Below are 22,004 nucleotides of genomic sequence, written 5' to 3'. Positions count from 1 at the left end.
ACGAAAAGAGATGTACATCAAATTAGTGATATTTACATTTAGGATCATAAATTAGCTTTGCTGTTGAGGTCCATTATAATCCTGACAGACAGCTTACCTTCTCAATAAGCTCAATGCAGGCAGCCAAGTCCATGCCGAAGTCAATGAAGGCCCAGACGATTCCCTCCTTCTTGTACTCCTCTTGTTCCAGGACGAACATGGTGTGGTTGAAAAACTGTTGCAGTTTCTCATTGGTGAAGTTGATGCACAGCTGCTCCATGCTGTTGTACTGTTGAAGGAATTTCAGAAAGGATCATTTCATCATCATACAAGGCTGTAATCCCTCTCAATCACAACTAATTGTCTTGTTCTGGTCTCAGACTCACATCAAAGATCTCAAACCCGGCAATGTCAAGCACACCGATGTAGAACTGCCTTGAATTCTTGGTGTCCAACATCTCGTTGATACGGATGACCATCCACAAGAACATCCTCTCGTAGATGGACTTGGCCAGAGCCGAGACTGAGTTATTAACCTGCAATGATAATAGCTCAAATGAATACATGAGATATTGACCATGTCTAGTGACAAGGTGAAAAGAGCTTGGGGAAAACATCATCACTATTCAAAACAAGCAATATACTCATCACCAAAATATTTCTGGTGCTCAGAAAATGGTAGACGCTGTGTTTGGCCGCCTTACCTGAGGCACAGTCTGTCCCTTGGTCACATACTCGTTGCCGACCTTCACTTTGGGGTAGCACAGAGCCTTCAGCATCTCAGCTGAGTTCAGGCCCAGCAGGTAGCCGATTTTATCAGCCACTGGAGAGAGAACCAACAACAACAGACTCAGAAACACAAGATCACTTGTTTCTGATGTCACATTGGCCAAGTTTTTTTGAATCATTTCTAGAGGTTGTAAATTGGTCTCTATAAATGATCTCCTGCCGGGCTTGGAGGAGGCTCTGTCAATCTGACACGTTGTATATCTATGAGTGGGAATGGGACTAATGTTTACATATTGTATATCTATGAGTGGGACTGGGAATGGGACTAATGTTTACATATTGTATATCTATGAGTGGGACTGGAATGGGACTAATGTTTACATATTGTATATCTATGAGTGGGACTGGAATGGGACTAATGTTTACATATTGTATATCTATGAGTGGGACTGGAATGGGACTAATGTTTACATATTGTATATCTATGAGTGGGACTGGGAATGGGACTAATGTTTACATATTGTATATCTATGAGTGGGACTCACCCTCTGTGCCGTCTGGCTCAGCCTGCTCCTGCTTCTGGGACTGGGAATGAGAAATTTTACATATTGTTGCCATGGTGCAGTGGGAATGAGACTAATGTTTACAGCTTGTAGATGCTATTTTTACTCATCATTAGTGAAGCCCAGGGAATGTAATGGCATCCTGGCATTCTACAGGAAGTATTGTAACAGTGATGAACTGAATGGTAGTTTGCTCACATATCAGAACACTACAGTTCTGTTATCTCATGAACAAATGGGATGGACATTTGACTGGCTTCTTTACAGATCCAAGTGATTAATGAGACAATGTTTACAGGTAGATGACAGCACAAAATACATTTTACATATTGTATATATATGGGTGGGACTGGGAATGAGACTAATGTTTACATGTACAGTATGAGCCTGGGAATGAGACTAATGTTTAAGGTATGAAGAGTTCCTTGAGACACATGCCTTACATATTGTATATCTGTCATCGGAATGAGATAATTTCATTAATTAAATTCACTAATGTTTACATAGAATTTGTAAGATTCTTAATGTTTACATAAAATAGACAGAGACCAGTTTACTTATATCAAAATGAGATAATAGTATTTATATCTATGAGTGGGACTGCCATGAAACCACGAACATATTGTTTATGCACAAAATATGACGTACATAGGTTATAAAATGAGACTAATGTTTACATATTGTATATCTATGAGTGGGAAAGACTAATGTTTACATAGTGTATATCTATGAGTGGGAATGAGACTAATGTTTACATAGTGTATATCTATGAGTGGGAATGAGACTAATGTTTACATATTGTATATCTATGAGTGGGAATGAGACTAATGTTTACATATTGTATACTATGATGGATTCACTTCTGCAATTTCATATTGTATATCCCCATCACTATTTAGAAGACAGTTCCAGATGATGGAAAACCCATGAAAATATCTATGACTGGGACTGGGAATCTAAACATCCCAGAGCTATGAGTGGGACTGGTTCAACCAATGTTTACATAGTGTATCCTTTCTGGGACTGGGAAAACCCACAATCCATTATTCCCAACCTGGTTAGAATGGTACATATTTATGTTATGATTACCCTGGGAATGAGACTATGTTTACATATAATATCCCTTCCTTATGAATTAACATCACATATATCCCTTCCTTATGAATATTAATGATATAATAAAACAGAGACTAATGTTTAATTAGTGTATATTCTATTTAAAATGTAGTTATTGTTTAGTCTGGGACTTATTCATGTTTAAAATATCTAACACGAACTCAAGGCATTTTGTAATCAAACAAACAAATATCTATGAGTACTCATGAAAATGCTCCCAGCTGCCAATTTCAAGTTGCCATGGTGCAGTGGAATCCTGTCAGCTTGTAGATGCATTTTTCTATGGTGGTCCTGAAGCCCAGGATTGTAATGGCATCCTGGCATTAGACAGGAAGTACAATATGATGATTCAGTGTGTATGGTGAACACTACAGTTCTGTTCCTCATTCCAGAACAAATGGGATGGACATTTGACTGGTTTCAGATCCACATGATTACACTTGACCAACACAGGTAGATCCACAAAATACATTTGACACATTCCATATACTAGAATATGTCTTATGATTCAGTGTGTAAGGCATGAAGTGAGTCCTAACCCATTCCATATATAGAATATTAGATGAATTCAGTTCTTATTTGCATAAAATAGACAGACCCATCTTATCAAAATGAGATAATAGTATTTATACTGTGCGTGCCATAAACCACGAACAACAGTTTATGCACAAAATGATGATTCAGTGTGTAAAATGGTGGTCCTACCCATTCAAAACAGGTTCAATAGTTTATTCCCACCCCTCGATGACACACTTCAAGATTCACTTCTGCAATCTTCACCTTCATCCCCATCACTATTTAGAAGACAGTTCCAGATGATGGAAAACCCAGGAAAACACTCTCTGCCGTATCTAAACATCCCAGAGCTAAGTGGAGTGGTTCAACCACAGGTTAATTCAGTGTCCTTTCTGCCCATTCCATATAAAATATGATGATTCAGTGTGTATGGTGGTCCTACCCATTCCATAATATAGAATATGATGATTCAGTGTAATATGGTGGTCCTACCCATTCCATTATAGAATATGATGATTCAGTGTGTATTCATGGTCCTACCCATTTAGAATCCATATATAGAATATGATGATTCAGTGTGTATGGTGGTCCTACCCATTCCATATATAGAATATGATGATTCAGTGTGTATGGTGGTCCTACCCATTCCATATATAGAATATGATGATTCAGTGTGTATGGTGGTCCTACCCATTCCATATATAGAATATGATGATTCAGTGTGTATGGTGGTCCTACCCATTCCATATATAGAATATGATGATTCAGTGTGTATGGTGGTCCTACCCATTCCATATATAGAATATGATGATTCAGTGTGTACGGTGGTCCTACCCATTCCATATATAGAATATGATGATTCAGTGTGTATGGTGGTCCTACCCATTCCATATATAGAATATGATGATTCAGTGTGTATGGTGGTCCTACCCATTCCATATATAGAATATGATGATTCAGTGTGTATGGTGGTCCTACCCATTCCATATATAGAATATGATGATTCAGTGTGTAGGGTGGTCCTACCCATTCCATATATAGAATATGATGATTCAGTGTGTATGGTGGTCCTACCCATTCCATATATAGAATATGATGATTCAGTGTGTATGGTGGTCCTACCCATTCCATATATAGAATATGATGATTCAGTGTGTACGGTGGTCCTACCCATTCCATATATAGAATATGATGATTCAGTGTGTATGGTGGTCCTACCCATTCCATATATAGAATATGATGATTCAGTGTGTATGGTGGTCCTACCCATTCCATATATAGAATATGATGATTCAGTGTGTATGGTGGTCCTACCCATTCCATATATAGAATATGATGATTCAGTGTGTATGGTGGTCCTACCCATTCCATATATAGAATATGATGATTCAGTGTGTATGGTGGTCCTACCCATTCCATATATAGAATATGATGATTCAGTGTGTATGGTGGTCCTACCCATTCCATATATAGAATATGATGATTCAGTGTGTATGGTGGTCCTACCCATTCCATATATAGAATATGATGAACCCTTTGTTTGACTCACGTCTGTGGCATCCAGCTCTTCCTTGTCGTTGATGCTGGCCACAGTGATCTGACCCTGACTGCACATGGGGAAGTCGTAGGGGTTGGTGGTGATGAGTGACATTTCTATGGACAACAGAGGATGTCTTGTCAGTTAAATCTCTTAGAATTCTACTGTCCTACCTTTACAGTATCTCTCCTTTACTCAGTAGATGGACTCAAGGATGTAGTATAAAATAAATAGCATCAACTGAGACTCGTGGACTAGTGCATCACAGTCCATTACTTGATAGATATTTCCCAAAGACCTGACTCATATCTAGATGCCTTGTTACCATGGATGTACTCATTGTAATAGTATTTATAATGGAGGTAGGACACATTCCCCCTGAACCTCTACTTTGCCTCACCAATAATGTCAGGTTTGTGATTGGTCATCATCTGGAAGAAGATGTGGTAACCTCTCTCATCGGGAAGCTGGAAGGACACTCTGGACTTCTCTAGCAGGTCTGAGAGAGAGAGAGAGAGAGAGAGAGAGAGAGAGAGTGAAAGAGAGAGCATTGGATAAAGCTTATCTCCCCAAAAAGTCTGTGTGAATTTAGGAAATCATTGAGAAATAATCCAAATCAACTCACAGGTCTCAATGTCAGCTTTAGCCAGTTTGCTACCTTGGAAGTGAATCCTAATGAATTTACCCTAAAGTGGAGCATGGGGGTTAGAAAGAGGTTAACTAAATACATCTAACATTTTACTTTGATAGACCCCTTTAAATGTTACAGTTTGTTTGACATCTATTGATGTCAGAAGGGAAATACTGAAATACATTGGTCCAATTATAGATCACTTTCCAAGTGTGCCCTTCATACTTACGAAGCGAGACGAGTTGTCGTTCCTCACTGTCTTGGCATTACCGTAAGCCTCCAGCAGAGGGTTAGCAGCAATGATCTGATCCTCAAGAGATCCCTGATTGAGACAAACACAAGTTGCTCAGAAACTGGTTAAATTAGTTATTCTCGATTGCTTGATCACAGCCCACCAAACTGAAATGTGTTAGAAAGGTTCAACCTACCTGCATTTTGCCTGGTTCTGCTTCCTTCTTGGCACCAGACACTGCAATGGTGGCAAAGTACTGGATGACACGCTTGGTGTTGACAGTCTTTCCTGCACCGGATTCTCCACTGGTTAATATGACAGAGAAACAGGGGTTTTAGTCACATGTTTGAATGTCAGATTGACTTTCACTAAGAAATAACATTGAAAAATACACTGTTGACGTGTTTTAATTCATAAGTAAATCATTAACAAATATCCTGTACCTCCTATCCTGTACCTCTATCCTGTACCTCTATCCTGTACCTCTATCCTGTACCTCTATCCTGTACCTCTATCCTGTACCTCTATCCTGTACCTCTATCCTGTACCTCTATCCTGTACCTCTATCCTGTACCTCTATCCTGTACCTCTATCCTGTACCTCTATCCTGTACCTCTATCCTGTACCTCTATCCTGTACCTCTATCCTGTACCTCTATCCTGTACCTCTATCCTGTACCTCTATCCTGTACCTCTATCCTGTACCTCTATCCTGTACCTCTATCCTGTACCTCTATCCTGTACCTCTATCCTGTACCTCTATCCTGTATCTCTCCCATTAACAAATATCCTGTACCTCTATCCTGTACCTCTATCCTGTACCTCTATCCTGTACCTCTATCCTGTACCTCTCTCATTAACAAATATCCTGTACCTCTATCCTGTACCTCTATCCGGTACCTCTATCCGGGACCTCTATCCTGTACCTCTATCCTGTACCTCTATCCGGTACCTCTATCCTGTACCTCTATCCTGTACCTCTATCCGGTACCTCTATCAAGTACCTCTCTCCTGTACCTCTATCCTGTACCTCTATCCTGTACCTCTATCCTGTACCTCTATCCTGTACCTCTATCCTGTACCTCTCTCATTAACAAATATCCCCACTCATCGACTCATTCCTATGCGTCATAATGTAATATATCACACCCAAGTGACGCAACATATTGCAGTGGAAACATTTTCTCAAGTGAGATTTTAGTAAAAAACTTACGTAATCAGGACGGACTGGTTCTCCTGGTCTGCAACAAAACAACATATTGATTATCATACTCAAGCAACATTATGGGGACATTGTTGAATTCATAGCATCATCATGGATTTAAATTAGGAACCTTTTCCATTCAAGGTCAGTGAAATCAGATATTACCAGCAAACTGTTCTAACGTAGACTAGAAAACAGTAGATACATCTCTAAAGCATATTTTAACTTCCATCCTTCCATCCATCCATCCATCCATCCATCCATCCATCCATCCATCCATCCATCCATCCATCCATCCATCCATCCATCCATCCATCCATCCATCCATCCATCCATCCATCCATCCATCCATCCATCCATCCATCCATCCATCCATTAGAGCTCATACCAATCTGCATGAACTGAAAGGCGTTGTCAGAGACGGAGAAGATATGGGGTGGAGCCTCCATCCTCTTCTTCCCTCTGTAGGCGTTAACAACCTCCATGTCGTACACAGGAAGCCACTTGTAGGGGTTCACCGTGGCACAGAACAGCCCAGAGTAGGTCTGGATGAACGAGAATAAATCCAATTAGGGGATTAGAACAATCAGATTGACGTTTACCTGGATTTATGTGAGGATGTGGGTGTACTATGGTATAGTAATGTAGGTCTACTGTATTGGTCTGTTTTTAGTTTCTACCATGACTTTATGTGTAGTACTGTATGTGTGTGTATGTTTATACAGGTATCTTACATAGATCATCCATGCTGCATAACGCTCTTTGAGGTTATACAACACAGAGGCTTCATTCAGGTAGGTCATCATGGCCATGTCCTCAATCTTGTCGTACTTCGGGGGGTTCATCTGGTAGACGTCTGCTTCCTTGAACTCTTTTCCTGCCTGAAACAGTCAGAAATGTAGATTATATGCAGATCAAACTGGACAGGACTGAATTCTGTTTGCTCATTAAATACAAGTTCAATCTTTACATTTAAAAATGAAAATCTGCATCCAATCCAACTACTTTGTCACCAACCACTGACACACATGGTGATGAGTAACTAGTCAACACAGAAAATGTCATGCTATTTTTAAATAGCAGCGATAAAAAGTATGTTTTTGAAGGTTATATTCTGCTGTTGTTACTTATTTCATTTAGTCTATTGGCATGTTTTGATCATGTTGATGTTTATTTCAAGATATGGAGTAATTTGAATACTTTTCAAATCAGGCTTTTACCTCCTTAGTGCCGTCCGGATGCGCGACTGTCACAGTACACTTTCCTTCAGCCCTGGCAGTGACCAAACCCTTAAGGTAAAGCTCCTTGGTGTCTGCGACATAGCAGGCATTCTTTGAATCAAAGGGTGCGGTTTGTGCCTCCATCCTCTCCTTCTCAGGCTTACGGAGGTATATGGCAGCCTTGCCGTAGATTTGCATCTCCGCGTCCGTACTCATGGTGACGGATCACTAGGAAAGAGGCGAAACAAGAAACATGATTGACTCTGTGGTGCTTCCTCCACAGTCAACAGAGTTGTGAGTGGTTTCTCTCACAGAACATGTGTCACTTTTTCTTATGAAGACTCAAACTATGTCTCACCTTCTTTTCCCCTTCTACAGATGAATGTGTACTTCTTGGAGAACCCTGGGAAACATTAGGTTGTTGTGAATACGCACAAGTCTAAAGCATTATCATTTAGCCCCCCGAAGAGGTAGAAAACATTTAGAACGGTGTAACTCAACACATTACAACCTTCATTCAACTCAACCGTGACAAACTTGTCCAATTAAACTACAGGTGCAACTGGTAACTTTCATTTCCTGGTGACAACTCACTTAACTACACATTCTTGACAAGAATTCAAATAAATACCCCTGAAAACCCAGTTACATTATAAACCAACCCCTCCATTTATAAACAGCAGGAGAACCACTTTTGACCGTACATAAAAGCTACATGTTTCAAGTTAAACACATTTAATGTAAAAACATTTCAAATGAATTCCAGTTGATTGCATATTGTAAAATCTGACAATGCAGAAATAATGTAAATAACTACATGCAGAAGTAAACTGAAACAGGCCATTTAGCCACTGCCTCACTGCCCCACTGCCTCACTGCCCCACTGCCTCACTGCCCCACTGCCCCACTGCCTCACATGCTGAGTGCTAAGATGACACAAATGTAAACATGTGAAGAGAGTCTTACCACAGAGGAAGAAGGTGTCTGACTTATGGATGCTGGGGTCTCAGCCTGCTTATATCTGGTTGAAACTGACAACCAGGCAAAAGTTAATTATGGACCACTCTGGTAAAGGCAATGGATTGACTGAGAGACCTCTGTATTTCTGTGTCTCACAAGCGCCACCAACTCCCAGGAGCGCCACACTCCCATTACATTACTTTCTAATGTAATATGAGTCTCCAAATTGAATTGAGTTAACATCAATAAGAGATAATAATAGTTAATAATGAATAATAATTATGACAGTATCAAAAGTTTGCGGTATCAGATTGACTCCAATGTTTCTACCATAGCGCCTCAAGTCCTGAAATGGAGTTCCTGTTAAACCCCAATACCAATAAAAACATTTCACAATAACCTGACCTTATTTCATTCAATTTTAGTTACATTCATCTTTATCAGCAACTTAATGTGTGTTTTGACCAATTGTTTTATATTTTGCTTGCAAACAAATCAGAACTGTCTCCTCAGTCACCTCATACTTGTGATCTGTCATATTAAATACATATTTAAAAGCTATAAAAGTGTTAAATCAACTGTGTAGTTATTTAATATAATAATAATATAATAATAATAATATATGCCATTTAGCGGACGCTTTTATCCAAAGCGACTTACAGTCATGTGTGCATACATTCTACGTATGGGTGGTCCCGGGAATTGAACCCACTACCCTGGCGTTACAAGCGCCATGCTCTACCAACTGAGCTACAGAAGGACCACTATTAGGACCACTACTAATAACCACGTTATTTATTTACAGTATGATCTATTGAAGATGCTGCAGGAGCTTTTTTTCGTCTCACATGTCAGTTGTCTAAAACGGTCCAGGAGGATTCTTCAGGCTTACATAACATCAGTACAGTATTTAAATCATCTTATCCACTCGTATTTCTGACAGCCAAGTAGCTGCCTCAAACTTTTATTACACTCTGAGGTAAACCGTTTAGCAGCTGGCTTCTTTAAAACTGCTTTAAAATGACTATATAGTTACTATAAAGTAACAGATTCCTTTCCATTTCTATGACATTTTAATGAATCCTTTACAATACAGTTTTAATATCTTTTTAATATCTTTCTAACAGACAGCTCTCGCAAATCAAATTGTATTGGTCATATACTGTACACGTATTTAGCAGATGGGGTTAACAGATGGTGTTGTTGCTGGTGTAGCGAAATGCTTGTGCTTCTCGTTCCGACAGTGCAACAATATCTAACAAGTAATATCTAACAATTTCACAACATATACCTCAATGCAACTTGTGAAGGAGACACCATCAGCAGAGGCATTGCTTTAAATCATTTTTAGTACATGTATTTGATCAAGGTCTTCTTTATGGACAGGCATTTCACATTCTTCAAACTCTATCAAATCTTTTGTGTTTCAAAACCTCTGCATTTAATAGTCGTTTAAATGTTCTTTGTGTCTAATGTGGTTCCAGCTACATTAATGTTCAATAGGGTGACGTTCAGACAGAAATGTATTGTGTAGAACAGATATGACTGTCTGTCAGGTAGAATAGAGAATCACGTCAGCTCTATTCAATACATTTCTATCAGCAATGTTCAGAACATTTCACCTGAATACCTCCTGTTTGTTCAGTGTCCACCGAGCACATCAGTACAAGAAGCCCCATAGAGGGCAGCTGCTGGATGCACTAGTTGAGCAGATGCCACTGTTATTAGACACAAGATATTTACTTGGCGTGTTTGTGGGTGGAGAGAACATCAACACCATGCAGACTAAGAGTTTATGACTTTCAAAGTTATTTTAATGTGCAAAGATCTGGCATGATATTCGACCTGTGTTTTGGTATCCGAGGGACATAGTGCTGGTGTGGAATAAGAACCTGCACACCATGTGGATGGGGGCTGTCCAGAACAGGAGTTTCTGGCTTCTGACACACTGTTAACTGCCAGATGTCATTAAACCATTGAGTAAACTGTCATTATAAAACTGTCATTGTACATAGTTAACATATTTTGGCAGGACCTTGGGAGGATCAGACAGTAACTCTTGATCCAAGACATTTTAATGGTGCCTTCAACGACTTAGGCTCGCAAAGTAGTCGCAAAGTAATCACCACAGACAGGAGTTTGCCTAAATCAACTGAGACACCCAAGAGGCTCTGGCACTTTTAACATGATTCAGTCCATTAAAATGTCACAGTCAAAATGTACATCTGGATATGACATGTCACATGCTGTGGCGTGGATCCACAGAACAACCAAGCTGGATTCCTTCAGCTCTTATTCAGATCTCAATTATCTCACTGTCCATCTATTATGGTGGCCAACGTCAGCAATGTCAGGACCTCGTGGTCGACCAATAAGGTCTAAATGATGTGCTGTTCTGCCCCGGAACTCTCTGTGGTCCACATTACAGGTTATGAGGTCTTTTCAGCACGCAGTGTGAAGTCAATGGAGGGCTGAATGTAATATTCATCTCAGACATTTACAAGGAGAAAGACATGGATCAATTAGCCGTTGTGTTTTTCTATCAAGCTTTACAGATCTTTAGACAAACATACAACATGTTACAAGAAGTTGTCCCCATGATGACCCCCCCTGTCAATGTAGTTCCCATGGTGACCCCCCCTGTCAGTGTAGTTCCCATGGTGACCCCCCCTGTCAGTGTAGTTCCCATGGTGACCCCCCCTGTCAGTGTAGTTCCCATGGTGACCCCCCCTGTCAGTGTAGTTCCCATGGTGACCCCCCCTGTCAGTGTAGTTCCCATGGTGACCCCCTGTCAGTGTAGTTCCCATGGTGACCCCCACTGTCAGTGTAGTTCCCATGGTGACCCCCCCTGTCAGTGTAGTTCCCATGGTGACCCCCCCTGTCAGTGTAGTTCCCATGGTGACCCCCCCTGTCAGTGTAGTTCCCATGGTGACCCCCCCTGTCAGTGTAGTTCCCATGGTGACCCCCCCTGTCAGTGTAGTTCCCATGGTGACCCCCCTGTCAGTGAACTTCTCCAGCCAATGGCCACGTTCTGAAACTGGGTGTCAGAATTACATGCAGACTAAAGTTGTTTTGGAATGTTACCCGCTGACATAGAAATGTCAAAGTATCAAACCCCAACTGCTGAGCTGTTGTTGACACTCCAATTTCATCCCATACAGTCGACAGCAGAGTTGCAAGAAGTAGAGTCTACCAAAGCAACAGATGAGTTACGAGCCCAATATGGCCATGTTCAGTGGTCAGAAATACATCCAGCTTCCACAGCAATCTCTAAGGTAATTTAGCATTGCTTCGTTGCTTTGTTGGCAGATCTGCTGCTATTTGAGCCGTGTTCCAGAGGATATGGCCTCCTTCTTTATGGACTGCCTTATTTTTAGACTCACCAACTTGTTCATGGAATTAGGATCAGTCCACACCGTCCCCTCTCTCATCCTCCCAGAGCAGGTCAACCTGTACACAGACACAGGGAAAATACTGGCCATTTAATGGTAAAACCCTGTCCGACTCTAACATCTAGCACCTGGAAATAATCACAGTAGGTGACGCATGTCACACAGAGAACATACTTAAAACTGGGAATCCCACACACATAAGTGTCTGGGGGAGCAGGGGACTCGTCCTCGCCAAGCCTTTAGTAGAGTCTGGGGGAGCAGGGGACTCGTTCTAGCCAAGCCTTTAGTAGAGTCTGGTTGGAGCAGGGGACTCGTCCTAGCCAAGCCTTTAGTAGAGTCTGGTTGGAGCAGGGGACTCGTCCTAGCCAAGCCTTTAGTAGAGTCTGGTTGGAGCAGGGGACTCGTCCTAGCCAAGCCTTTAGTAGAGTCTGGGGGAGCAGGGGACTCGTACTAGCCAAGCCTTTAGTAGAGTCTGGGGGAGCAGGGGACTCGTCCTAGCCAAGCCTTTAGTAGAGTCTGGGGGAGCAGGGGACTCGTCCTAGCCAAGCCTTTAGTAGAGTCTGGGGGAGCAGGGGACTCGTCCTAGCCAAGCCTTTAGTAGAGTCTGGGGGAGCAGGGGACTCGTCCTAGCCAAGCCTTTAGTAGAGTCTGGGGGAGCAGGGGACTCGTCGTCGCCAAGCTTTTAGCAGAGTCTGGGGGAGCAGGGGACTCGTCCTAGCCAAGCTTTTAGTAGAGTCTGGGGGAGCAGGGGACTCGTCCTAGCCAAGCCTTTAGTAGAGTCTGGGGGAGCAGGGGACTCGTCCTAGCCAAGCCTTTAGTAGAGTCTGGGGGAGCAGGGACTCGTCCTAGCCAAGCTTTTAGTAGAGTCTGGGGGAGCAGGGGACTCGTCCTAGCCAAGCTTTTAGTAGAGTCTGGGGGAGCAGGGGACTCGTCCTAGCCAAGCCTTTAGTAGAGTCTGGGGGAGCAGGGGACTCGTCCTAGCCAAGCCTTTAGTAGAGTCTGGGGGAGCAGGGGACTCGTCCTAGCCAAGCCTTTAGTAGAGTCTGGGGGAGCAGGGGACTCGTCCGAGCCAAGCCTTTAGTAGAGTCAGTGACAACCCAATCCACTAGATGGCCCGAGGCCAATGATCAATGTTTACAAGTGAAACACTTCACACCCAGTCACACTATTTGGAAGACTGATTTAAATAATGGGGGAAATGGAAAGTGTTCCTGTCTGCCTGTGAATGAGTTGAACAGAAGGAGTTGAACAGAAGGAGTTGAATAGAAAGAGTTGAATAAAAGGAGTTGAATAGAAGGAGTTGAATAGAAAGAGTTGAATAGAAGGAGTTGAATAGAAGAGTTGAATAAAAGGAGTTGAATAGAAGGAGTTGAATAGAAAGAGTTGAATAGAAGGAGTTGAATAGAAGGAGTTGAATAGAAGGAGTTGAACAGAAGGAGTTGAACAGAAGGAGTTGAATAGAAGGAGTTGAACAGAAGGAGTTGAATAAAAGGAGTTGAATAGAAGGAGTTGAATAGAAGGAGTTGAATAGAAAGAGTTGAATAGAAGGAGTTGAATAGAAGGAGTTGAATAGAAGGAGTTGAATAGAAAGAGTTGAATAGAAAGAGTTGAATAGAAGGAGTTGAATAGAAAGAGTTGAATAGAAAGAGTTGAATAGAAAGAGTTGAATAGAAAGGAGTTGAATAGAAAGAGTTGAATAGAAAGAGTTGAATAGAAAGAGTTGAATAGAAAGAGTTGAATAGAAAGAGTTGAATAAAAGAGTTGAATAAAAGGAGTTGAATAGAAAGGAGTTGAATAGAAAGAGTTGAATAGAAAGACTTTTGGAAGACTGATTGAAATAATGGGGGAAATGGAAACTTTTGACTGGTGCTGAATATCTTAAATGAGCACATTGAATGAATAAATTGAATAAAAAGCCCATTTGAATAGAAAGGAGTTGAATAAAGGACGAATCCCACCACTATTTGCAAGACTGATTGAAAGCTGTAATGGGGCTGGAAACTTTTGACTGGTGCTGTATATCTTAAATGAGGGGCATTTTCATGAATAAGTCGATATAATCATCAAGCCCATTTAAAAGACAGGACCCGGAAGTATGGGCTTGGGCGTCACCACTTGCACATCATGGGGCAGCTGTAATGGGGCTTGGGAGTCATGGGTCTTGGGCGTCATGGGGCTTGGGTGTCATGCGGCTTGGGTGTCATGGGGCTTGGGCGTCATGGGGCTTGGGCGTCATGGGGCTTGGGGGTGTCATGGGGCTTGGGTGTCATGGGGCTTGGGCGTCATGGGGCTTGGGCGTCATGGGGCTTGGGCGTCATGGGGCTTGGGAGTCATGGGGCTTGGGAGTCATGGGGCTTGGGTGTCATGGGGCTTGGGTGTAATGGGGCTTGGGAGTCATGGGGCTTGGGAGTCATGGGGCTTGGGTGTCATGGGGCTTGGGTGTAATGGGGCTTGGGTGTAATGGGGCTTGGGTGTCATGGGGCTTGGGTGTCATGGGGCTTGGGTGTAATGGGGCTTGGGAGTCATGGGGCTTGGGAGTCATGGGGCTTGGGAGTCATGGGGCTTGGGAGTCATGGGGCTTGGGTGTAATGGGGCTTGGGTGTAATGGGGCTTGGGTGTAATGGGGCTTGGGTGTAATGGGGCTTGGGTGTAATGGGGCTTGGGTGTAATGGGGCTTGGGGGCCATGGGGCTTGAGTGTAATGGGGCTTGGGTGTAATGGGGCTTGGGAGTCATGGGGTTTGGGTGTAATGGGGCTTGGGTGTCATGGGGCTTGGGAGTCATGGGGGCTTGGGTGTCATGGGGCTTGGGTGTCATGGGGCTTGGGTGTCATGGGGCTTGGGTGTAATGGGGCTTGGGGGTCCATGGGGCTTGGGTGTAATGGGGCTTGGGTGTCAATGGGGCTTGGGAGTCATGGGGCTTGGGTGTAATGGGGCTTGGGCGTCATGGGGCTTGGGCGTCATGGGGCTTGGGTGTCATGGGGCTTGGGTGTAATGGGGCTTGGGAGTCATGGGGCTTGGGGGTCATGGGGCTTGGGTGTAATGGGGCTTGGGTGTAATGGGGCTTGGGAGTCATGGGGCTTGGGTGTAATGGGGCTTGGGAGTCATGGGGCTTGGGTGTCATGGGGCTTGGGTGTAATGGGGCTTGGGTGTCATGGGGCTTGGGTGTAATGGGGCTTGGGTGTAATGGGGCTTGGGAGTCATGGGGCTTGGGTGTAATGGGGCTTGGGAGTCATGGGGCTTGGGTGTCATGGGGCTTGGGTGTAATGGGGCTTGGGTGTAATGGGGCTTGGGTGTAATGGGGCTTGGGTGTCATGGGGCTTGGGTGTCATGGGGCTTGGGTGTCATGGGGCTTGGGTGTAATGGGGCTTGGGTGTAATGGGGCTTGGGTGTAATGGGGCTTGGGTGTAATGGGGCTTGGGTGTCATGGGGCTTGGGTGTCATGGGGCTTGGGTGTCATGGGGCTTGGGTGTAATGGGGCTTGGGTGTCATGGGGCTTGGGTGTCATGGGGCTTGGGTGTCATGGGGCTTGGGTGTCATGGGGCTTGGGTGTCATGGGGCTTGGGTGTCATGGGGCTTGGGTGTCATGGGGCTTGGGTGTCATGGGGCTTGGGTGTCATGGGGCTTGGGTGTCATGGCGGTGCGGAAGGGACGTCATGAATAGGTCTCGCATCACCATCAGCACCCCCAAGAAATAATGTGTTTTTCACGCACAAACTCCATATACTGGAAACACCCAACGACTAAACCCTCAGTTACCCTGCTGCCGCCACTTCCTCACACACTCTCTGATCCTTTTAAAACACCAATGGTAATGTCTACTAAATATTATCTTACCAAATGTAAATATGCACCGCCTTGTAACCAGAAGAAGCTAGCTCGTCTACTGGTGTGAAAACCTGACTGCAGGGTGTTAGCAAAGATACATATGTTTCCCCTATTCATCTGTGGTGAATGGTGTAGTCAAGAATCAATATCATGCTAGTTCATTTAAACACTGATTCATTCATTTAAACACTGAGTAATGCTATGCATTTCATGAAATATAGAGTTTCTCGTGCTGGTACAAATGTGCACTGCTCATGCTATTTAAGATACAAACATTTTGAAATATGTTTAATTGTGTTTCCTTCTACACACACCTGGGTCTACTGTGGAGATCCCCAGCCAGTTTCCTATAGAGCACACACACACACACACACACACACACACACCACCACCGTAGTCTAGCCAGCCCATGGAGAAGCCCTTGCTGAGTCCTGCATTGATCCCTGTTTCCTAAAACACTAACACACTTTGTCTATAAATAGACTGGCCAACCACCTGTCAGGGGAAGCATTCCCTACATGTTGACTCACAGAGGTCAGGGTGGAAAGGTTAACTGTGGTTATTTAACTGATTGTTTTGGACATTCTTCAGGCTCCTCCCATTTCCCTCCAGAATCTCTTTCAGGGATTCTACTAAGCTAACATATGGAATTGTTTTAATAAGATGGTCATACCATGGCTAATTTAGCTATTTCATTTTGAATTTTAGGAACCCTTTAGGTATACAAAATATATTTAAAATTTGGCCTCTACTACAGGATTGAGACATGTCCAAGGCAAAGAACCGGATATTTCTAGATTAAATTGACAGATTTTGATGGGTAGTTTTTGAATGATGCTAATTATATTTAATCGGGGGCAGGGACATCGACCTTAGAGTGTAAACAATCTAGTTTGCTAGCACATTTTCTTGTCAAACTGTCAACTGAGTAGCTAGCGCCCAACACACAAGAGACAACCATTTTTTTATTTTTAAATCAAGTTTAACCATTCATGACCATGAATTTGATTTGTTTCTGATTTCAAACCACCTATGAATGTGGTTCAAATCTGATTTGAAAATGGTCTGTGATATCCAGCATCCTTGGGATGTCCCTAATCACATCAAATCGAATCAAATGTATTTATAGCCCTTCGTACATCAGCTGATATCGCAAAGTGCTGTACAGAAACCGAGCCTAAAACCCCAAACAACAAGCAATGCAGGTGTAGAAGCACGGTGGCTAGGAAACACTCCCTAGAAAGGCCAAAACCTAGGAAGAAACCTAGAGAGGTGTCAGGACCCGGTTACGAACCCGGGTCTCCGGAGTGAGAAACAGTCACTTAACCAACTGAGCCACGAATAGTCGGCAGAACCCAGAAGATGAGGCAGACACAGCAGTACTTGAGACAGTGTATTTAATGAAGAAAAAAAGTGAAGTTCTTCAGGAAAACATGTAACTCCACAACCTCAAAAGGAATTCCATAAGAACAAAGGTAATCCTCCAAGACAAAAAGGTAAATCCACAAGGTGGAAGGTATAGCACAAAAAGCCTCAAAAGATACTCAAAAAAACAAACAAACAAACAAACAAACAAACAAGACCAAAAAACTGAATTCCACAAGAGAGTCCACCGGGATCAACAAGAGTACTAGGGCTGGGTGCTAACATACAAACACAGAGCACAGAACTGAGGAAAACAAAGGGTTTAAATACAATCAGGGGAAACGAGGCACAGGTGCAAATAATAATGGGGATCAAGGGAAAACAAAAAGGTCAAAAGGCACAATGGGGGCATCTTGTGACCAAAAACCGGAACAACCCTGGCCAAATCCTGACAAGAGGAACCAGGCTATGTGGGGTGGCCAGTCCTCTGCTGGCTGTGCCGGGTGGAGATTATAACAGAACATGGCCAAGATGTTCAAATGTTCATAAATGACCAGCATGGTCAAATAATAGTAAGGCAGAACAGTTGAAACTGGAGCAGCAGCATGGCCAGGTGGACTGGGGACAGCAAGGAGTCATCATGTCAGGTAGTCCTGGGGCATGGTCCTATGGCTCAGGTCTATTGAAACTGGAGCAGCAGCATGGCCAGGTGGACTGGGGACAGCAAGGAGTCATCATGTCAGGTAGTCCTGGGGCATGGTCCTAGGGCTCAGGTCCTCCGAGAGAGAGAAAGAAAGAAGGAGAGAATTAGAGAACGCACACTTAGATTACCCTAACCCTAACTCTAACCCTTACCCTTATCCTTACCCTACACTCTAACCCTAACCCCTACCCTTATCCTTACCCTACACTCTAACCCTAACCTCTACCCTTATCCTTACCCTAACCCTAACTCTAACCTTAACTCTAACCCCTACCCTTATCCTTACCCTAAACTCTAACCCTAACTCTAACCCCTACCCTTATCCTTACCCTACACTCTAACCCTAACCCCTAACCCTTATCCTTACACAAAACTCTAACCCTAACCCCGACCCTTATCCTTACACAAAACTCTAACCCTAACCCCGACCCTTATCCTTACCCTAACCCTAACTCTAACCCCTACCCTTATCCTTACCCTAACTCTAACCCCTACCCTTATCCTTACCCTACACTCTAACCCTAACCTCTACCCTTATCCTTACCCTACACTCTAACCCTAACCCTAACCCCTAACCCTTATCCTTACCCTAAACTCTAACCCTAACCCCTACCCTTCTAACCCTAACCCTAACTCTAACCCCTACCCTTATCCTTACCCTACACTCTAACCCTAACCCTAACTCTAACCCCTACCCTTATCCTTACCCTACACTCTAACCCTAACCCTAACCCTAACCCTTATCCTTACCCTAAACCTAGCCCTACCCTTAACCCTTAATTAACTTAAACCATTTAAAATGTAAACTTCAATGGGATTAGGGACATCCCAAGGATGCTGGATATCACAGACCATTTTCAAATCAGATTTGAACCACATTCATAGGTGGTTTGAAATCAGAAACAAATCAAATTCATGGTCATGAACGGTTAAACTTGATTTTTTTTAAAACCTTTTTTTTGTGTCTCTTACGTGTTGGGCGCTAGCTACTCAGTAGACAGTTTGGCAAGAAAATGTGCGAGCGAACTAGATTGTTGTCACGCCTTGGTCATTGTATTTTGTGTTTTCTTTATTATTTGGTCAGGCCAGGGTGACATGGGTTTATGTTGTTGTGTTTCATATTGGGGTTTTTGTATTATTGGGATTGTGGCTGAGTAGGGGTGTTGTATAGGCTTGGCTGCCTGAGGCGGTTCTCAATCAGGTGTCAGGAGTCAGGTGATTCTCGTTGTCTCTGATTGGGAACCATATTTAGGTAGCCTGGTTTCACTGTGTATTTCGTGGGTGATTGTTCCTGTCTCTGTGTAGTTTCACCAGATAGGCTGTAATAGGTTTCATGTTCCTGTCTCTGTGTAGTGTTCACCAGAGGCTGTAATAGGTTTCATGTTCCTGTCTCTGTGTAGTTTCACCAGATAGGCTGTAATAGGTTTCATGTTCCTGTCTCTGTGTAGTGTTCACCAGATAGGCTGTAATAGGTTTCATGTTCCTGTTCTCTGTGTAGTGTTCACCAGATAGGCTGTAATAGGTTTCATGTTCCTGTCTCTGTGTAGTGTTCACCAGATAGGCTGTAATAGGTTTCATGTTCCTGTCTCTGTGTAGTGTTCACCAGAGAGGCTGTAATAGGTTTCATGTTCCTGTCTCTGTGTAGTTTCACCAGATAGGCTGTAATAGGTTTCATGTTCCTGTCTCTGTGTAGTGTTCACCAGATAGGCTGTAATAGGTTTTTCATGTTCCTGTCTCTGTGTAGTGTTCACCAGATAGGCTGTAATAGGTTTCATGTTCCTGTCTCTGTGTAGTGTTCACCAGATAGGCTGTAATAGGTTTCATGTTCCTGTCTCTGTGTAGTTTCACCAGATAGGCTGTAATAGGCTGTAGGTTTCATGTTCCTGTCTCTGTGTAGTTTCACCAGATAGGCTGTAATAGGTTTCATGTTCCTGTCTCTGTGTAGTGTTCACCAGATAGGCTGTAATAGGTTTCATGTTCCTGTCTCTGTGTAGTGTTCACCAGATAGGCTGTAATAGGTTTCATGTTCCTGTCTCTGTGTAGTGTTCACCAGATAGGCTGTAATAGGTTTCATGTTCCTGTCTCTGTGTAGTGTTCACCAGATAGGCTGTAATAGGTTTCATGTTCCGTTTGTTGTTTTGTATTTTGTATATTACGTTATTTTCATGTATCGTCATTTTCATTCATTAAAGAACATGAGTAACAACCACGCTGCATTTCGGTCCGACTCTCTTTCAACAAGCGAAGAACGACGTTACAATTGTTTACACCCTAAGGTCGATGTCCCTGCCCCCGATTAAATATAATAAGCATAATTCAAAAACTACCCATAAAAATCTATCAATTGAATCTAGAAATATCTGGTTCTTTGCCTTGGACGTGTCTCAATCCTCCGCATCCGACTATGTCTCACTTCCACATCTATGGGCTGTAGTACTGTAGTAGAGGACAACATCTGACTATGTCCCACTTCCACATCTATGGGCTGTAGTACTGTAGTAGAGGACAACATCAGACTATGTCCCACTTCCACATCTATGGGCTGTAGTACTGTAGTAGAGGACAACATCTGACTATGTCCCACTTCCACATCTATGGGCTGTAGTACTGTAGTAGAGGACAACATCTGACTATGTCCCACTTCCACATCTATGGGCTGTAGTACTGTAGTAGAGGCCAACATCTGACTATGTCCCACTTCCACATCTATGGGCTGTAGTACTGTAGTAGAGGACAACATCAGACTATGTCCCACTTCCACATCTATGGGCTGTAGTACTGTAGTAGAGGACAACATCTGACTATGTCCCACTTCCACATCTATGGGCTGTAGTACTGTAGTAGAGGACAACATCAGACTATGTCCCACTTCCACATCTATGGGCTGTAGTACTGTAGTAGAGGACAACATCAGACTATGTCCCACTTCCACATCTATGGGCTGTAGTACTGTAGTAGAGGACAACATCAGACTATGTCCCACTTCCACATCTATGGGATGTAGTACTGTAGTAGAGGACAACATCAGACTATGTCTCACTTCCACATCTATGGGATGTAGTACTGTAGTAGAGGACAACATCAGACTATGTCCCACTTCCCCATCTATGGGCTGTAGTACTGTAGTAGAGGACAACATCTGACTATGTCCCACTTCCACATCTATGGGATGTAGTACTGTAGTAGAGGACAACATCAGACTATGTCCCACTTCCACATCTATGGGCTGTAGTACTGTAGTAGAGGACAACATCTGACTATGTCCCACTTCCACATCTATGGGCTGTAGTACTGTAGTAGAGGACAACATCAGACTATGTCCCACTTCCACATCTATGGGCTGTAGTACTGTAGTAGAGGACAACATCAGACTATGTCCCACTTCCACATCTATGGGCTGTAGTACTGTAGTAGAGGACAACATCTGACTATGTCCCACTTCCACATCTATGGGCTGTAGTACTGTAGTAGAGGACAACATCTGACTATGTCCCACTTCCACATCTATGGGCTGTAGTACTGTAGTAGAGGACAACATCAGACTATGTCTCACTTCCACATCTATGGGCTGTAGTACTGTAGTAGAGGACAACATCTGACTATGTCCCACTTCCACATCTATGGGCTGTAGTACTGTAGTAGAGGACAACATCTTATGTCCCACTTCCACATCTATGGGCTGTAGTAAGTAGAGGACAACATCAAAATCTATGGGCTGTAGTACTAAATGAAATAGCTTCCACAAATTAGCAACATGACTATGACCATCTTATTAAAACAATTCCATATCTATGTTAGTACTGTAGTAGAAACCCTATGTCCCAAAGAGATTCTGGAGGGCTGTAATGGGAGGACAACCTGAAGAATGTCCAAAACAATCAGTTAAATAACCTTAACCTCTCCACCCTGACCTCTGTGAGTCAACATGTAGGGAATGCTTCCCACTGACAGGTGGTTGGCCAGTCTATTTTCCATAGACAAAGTGTGTTAGTGTTTTAGGAAACAGGGATCAATCAGGACTCAGCAAGGGCTT

At 43.2% G+C, this 22,004-nt stretch overlaps 2 protein-coding genes across 3 annotated transcripts in view; both read right to left on the bottom strand.

Moving 5' to 3' along the window:
• The window catches only part of LOC118382944 (myosin heavy chain, fast skeletal muscle), a 78,402-nt gene that overhangs the window by 13,999 nt on the left and 42,399 nt on the right, over nt 1–22,004 (bottom strand). Inside the window, exons 13-16 of one of the 2 annotated variants that reach the window (XM_052512654.1) lie at nt 1,254–1,275; nt 684–802; nt 366–515; nt 98–268 (exon numbers count right to left, since the gene is read on the bottom strand). In XM_052512654.1, the coding sequence (XP_052368614.1) occupies nt 98–268; nt 366–515; nt 684–802; nt 1,254–1,275 (462 nt within the window). The remainder of the gene's footprint in view (nt 1–97; nt 269–365; nt 516–683; nt 803–1,253; nt 1,276–22,004) is intronic. The other variant, XM_052512655.1, reaches the window with a different exon arrangement.
• LOC127927001 (myosin-13-like) lies at nt 1,355–8,129 on the bottom strand. Its single transcript, XM_052512657.1, has 11 exons — nt 8,085–8,129; nt 7,727–7,954; nt 7,241–7,387; nt 6,895–7,051; nt 6,516–6,543; nt 5,500–5,608; nt 5,301–5,393; nt 5,066–5,126; nt 4,841–4,939; nt 4,453–4,556; nt 1,355–1,413 (listed from the first exon to the last, which is right to left on the bottom strand). The coding sequence occupies exons 2-11, from the start codon at nt 7,940–7,942 to the stop codon at nt 1,384–1,386; spliced, it is 1,044 nt and encodes a 347-aa protein (XP_052368617.1). The 5' UTR covers nt 7,943–7,954; nt 8,085–8,129; the 3' UTR covers nt 1,355–1,383.

This window comes from Oncorhynchus keta, unplaced genomic scaffold (assembly GCF_023373465.1).
Source record: "Oncorhynchus keta strain PuntledgeMale-10-30-2019 unplaced genomic scaffold, Oket_V2 Un_contig_889_pilon_pilon, whole genome shotgun sequence".
In the NCBI taxonomy this organism is placed as follows: Eukaryota; Metazoa; Chordata; class Actinopteri; order Salmoniformes; family Salmonidae; genus Oncorhynchus; species Oncorhynchus keta.
This window is presented reverse-complemented; position numbering and strand designations above follow the sequence as displayed.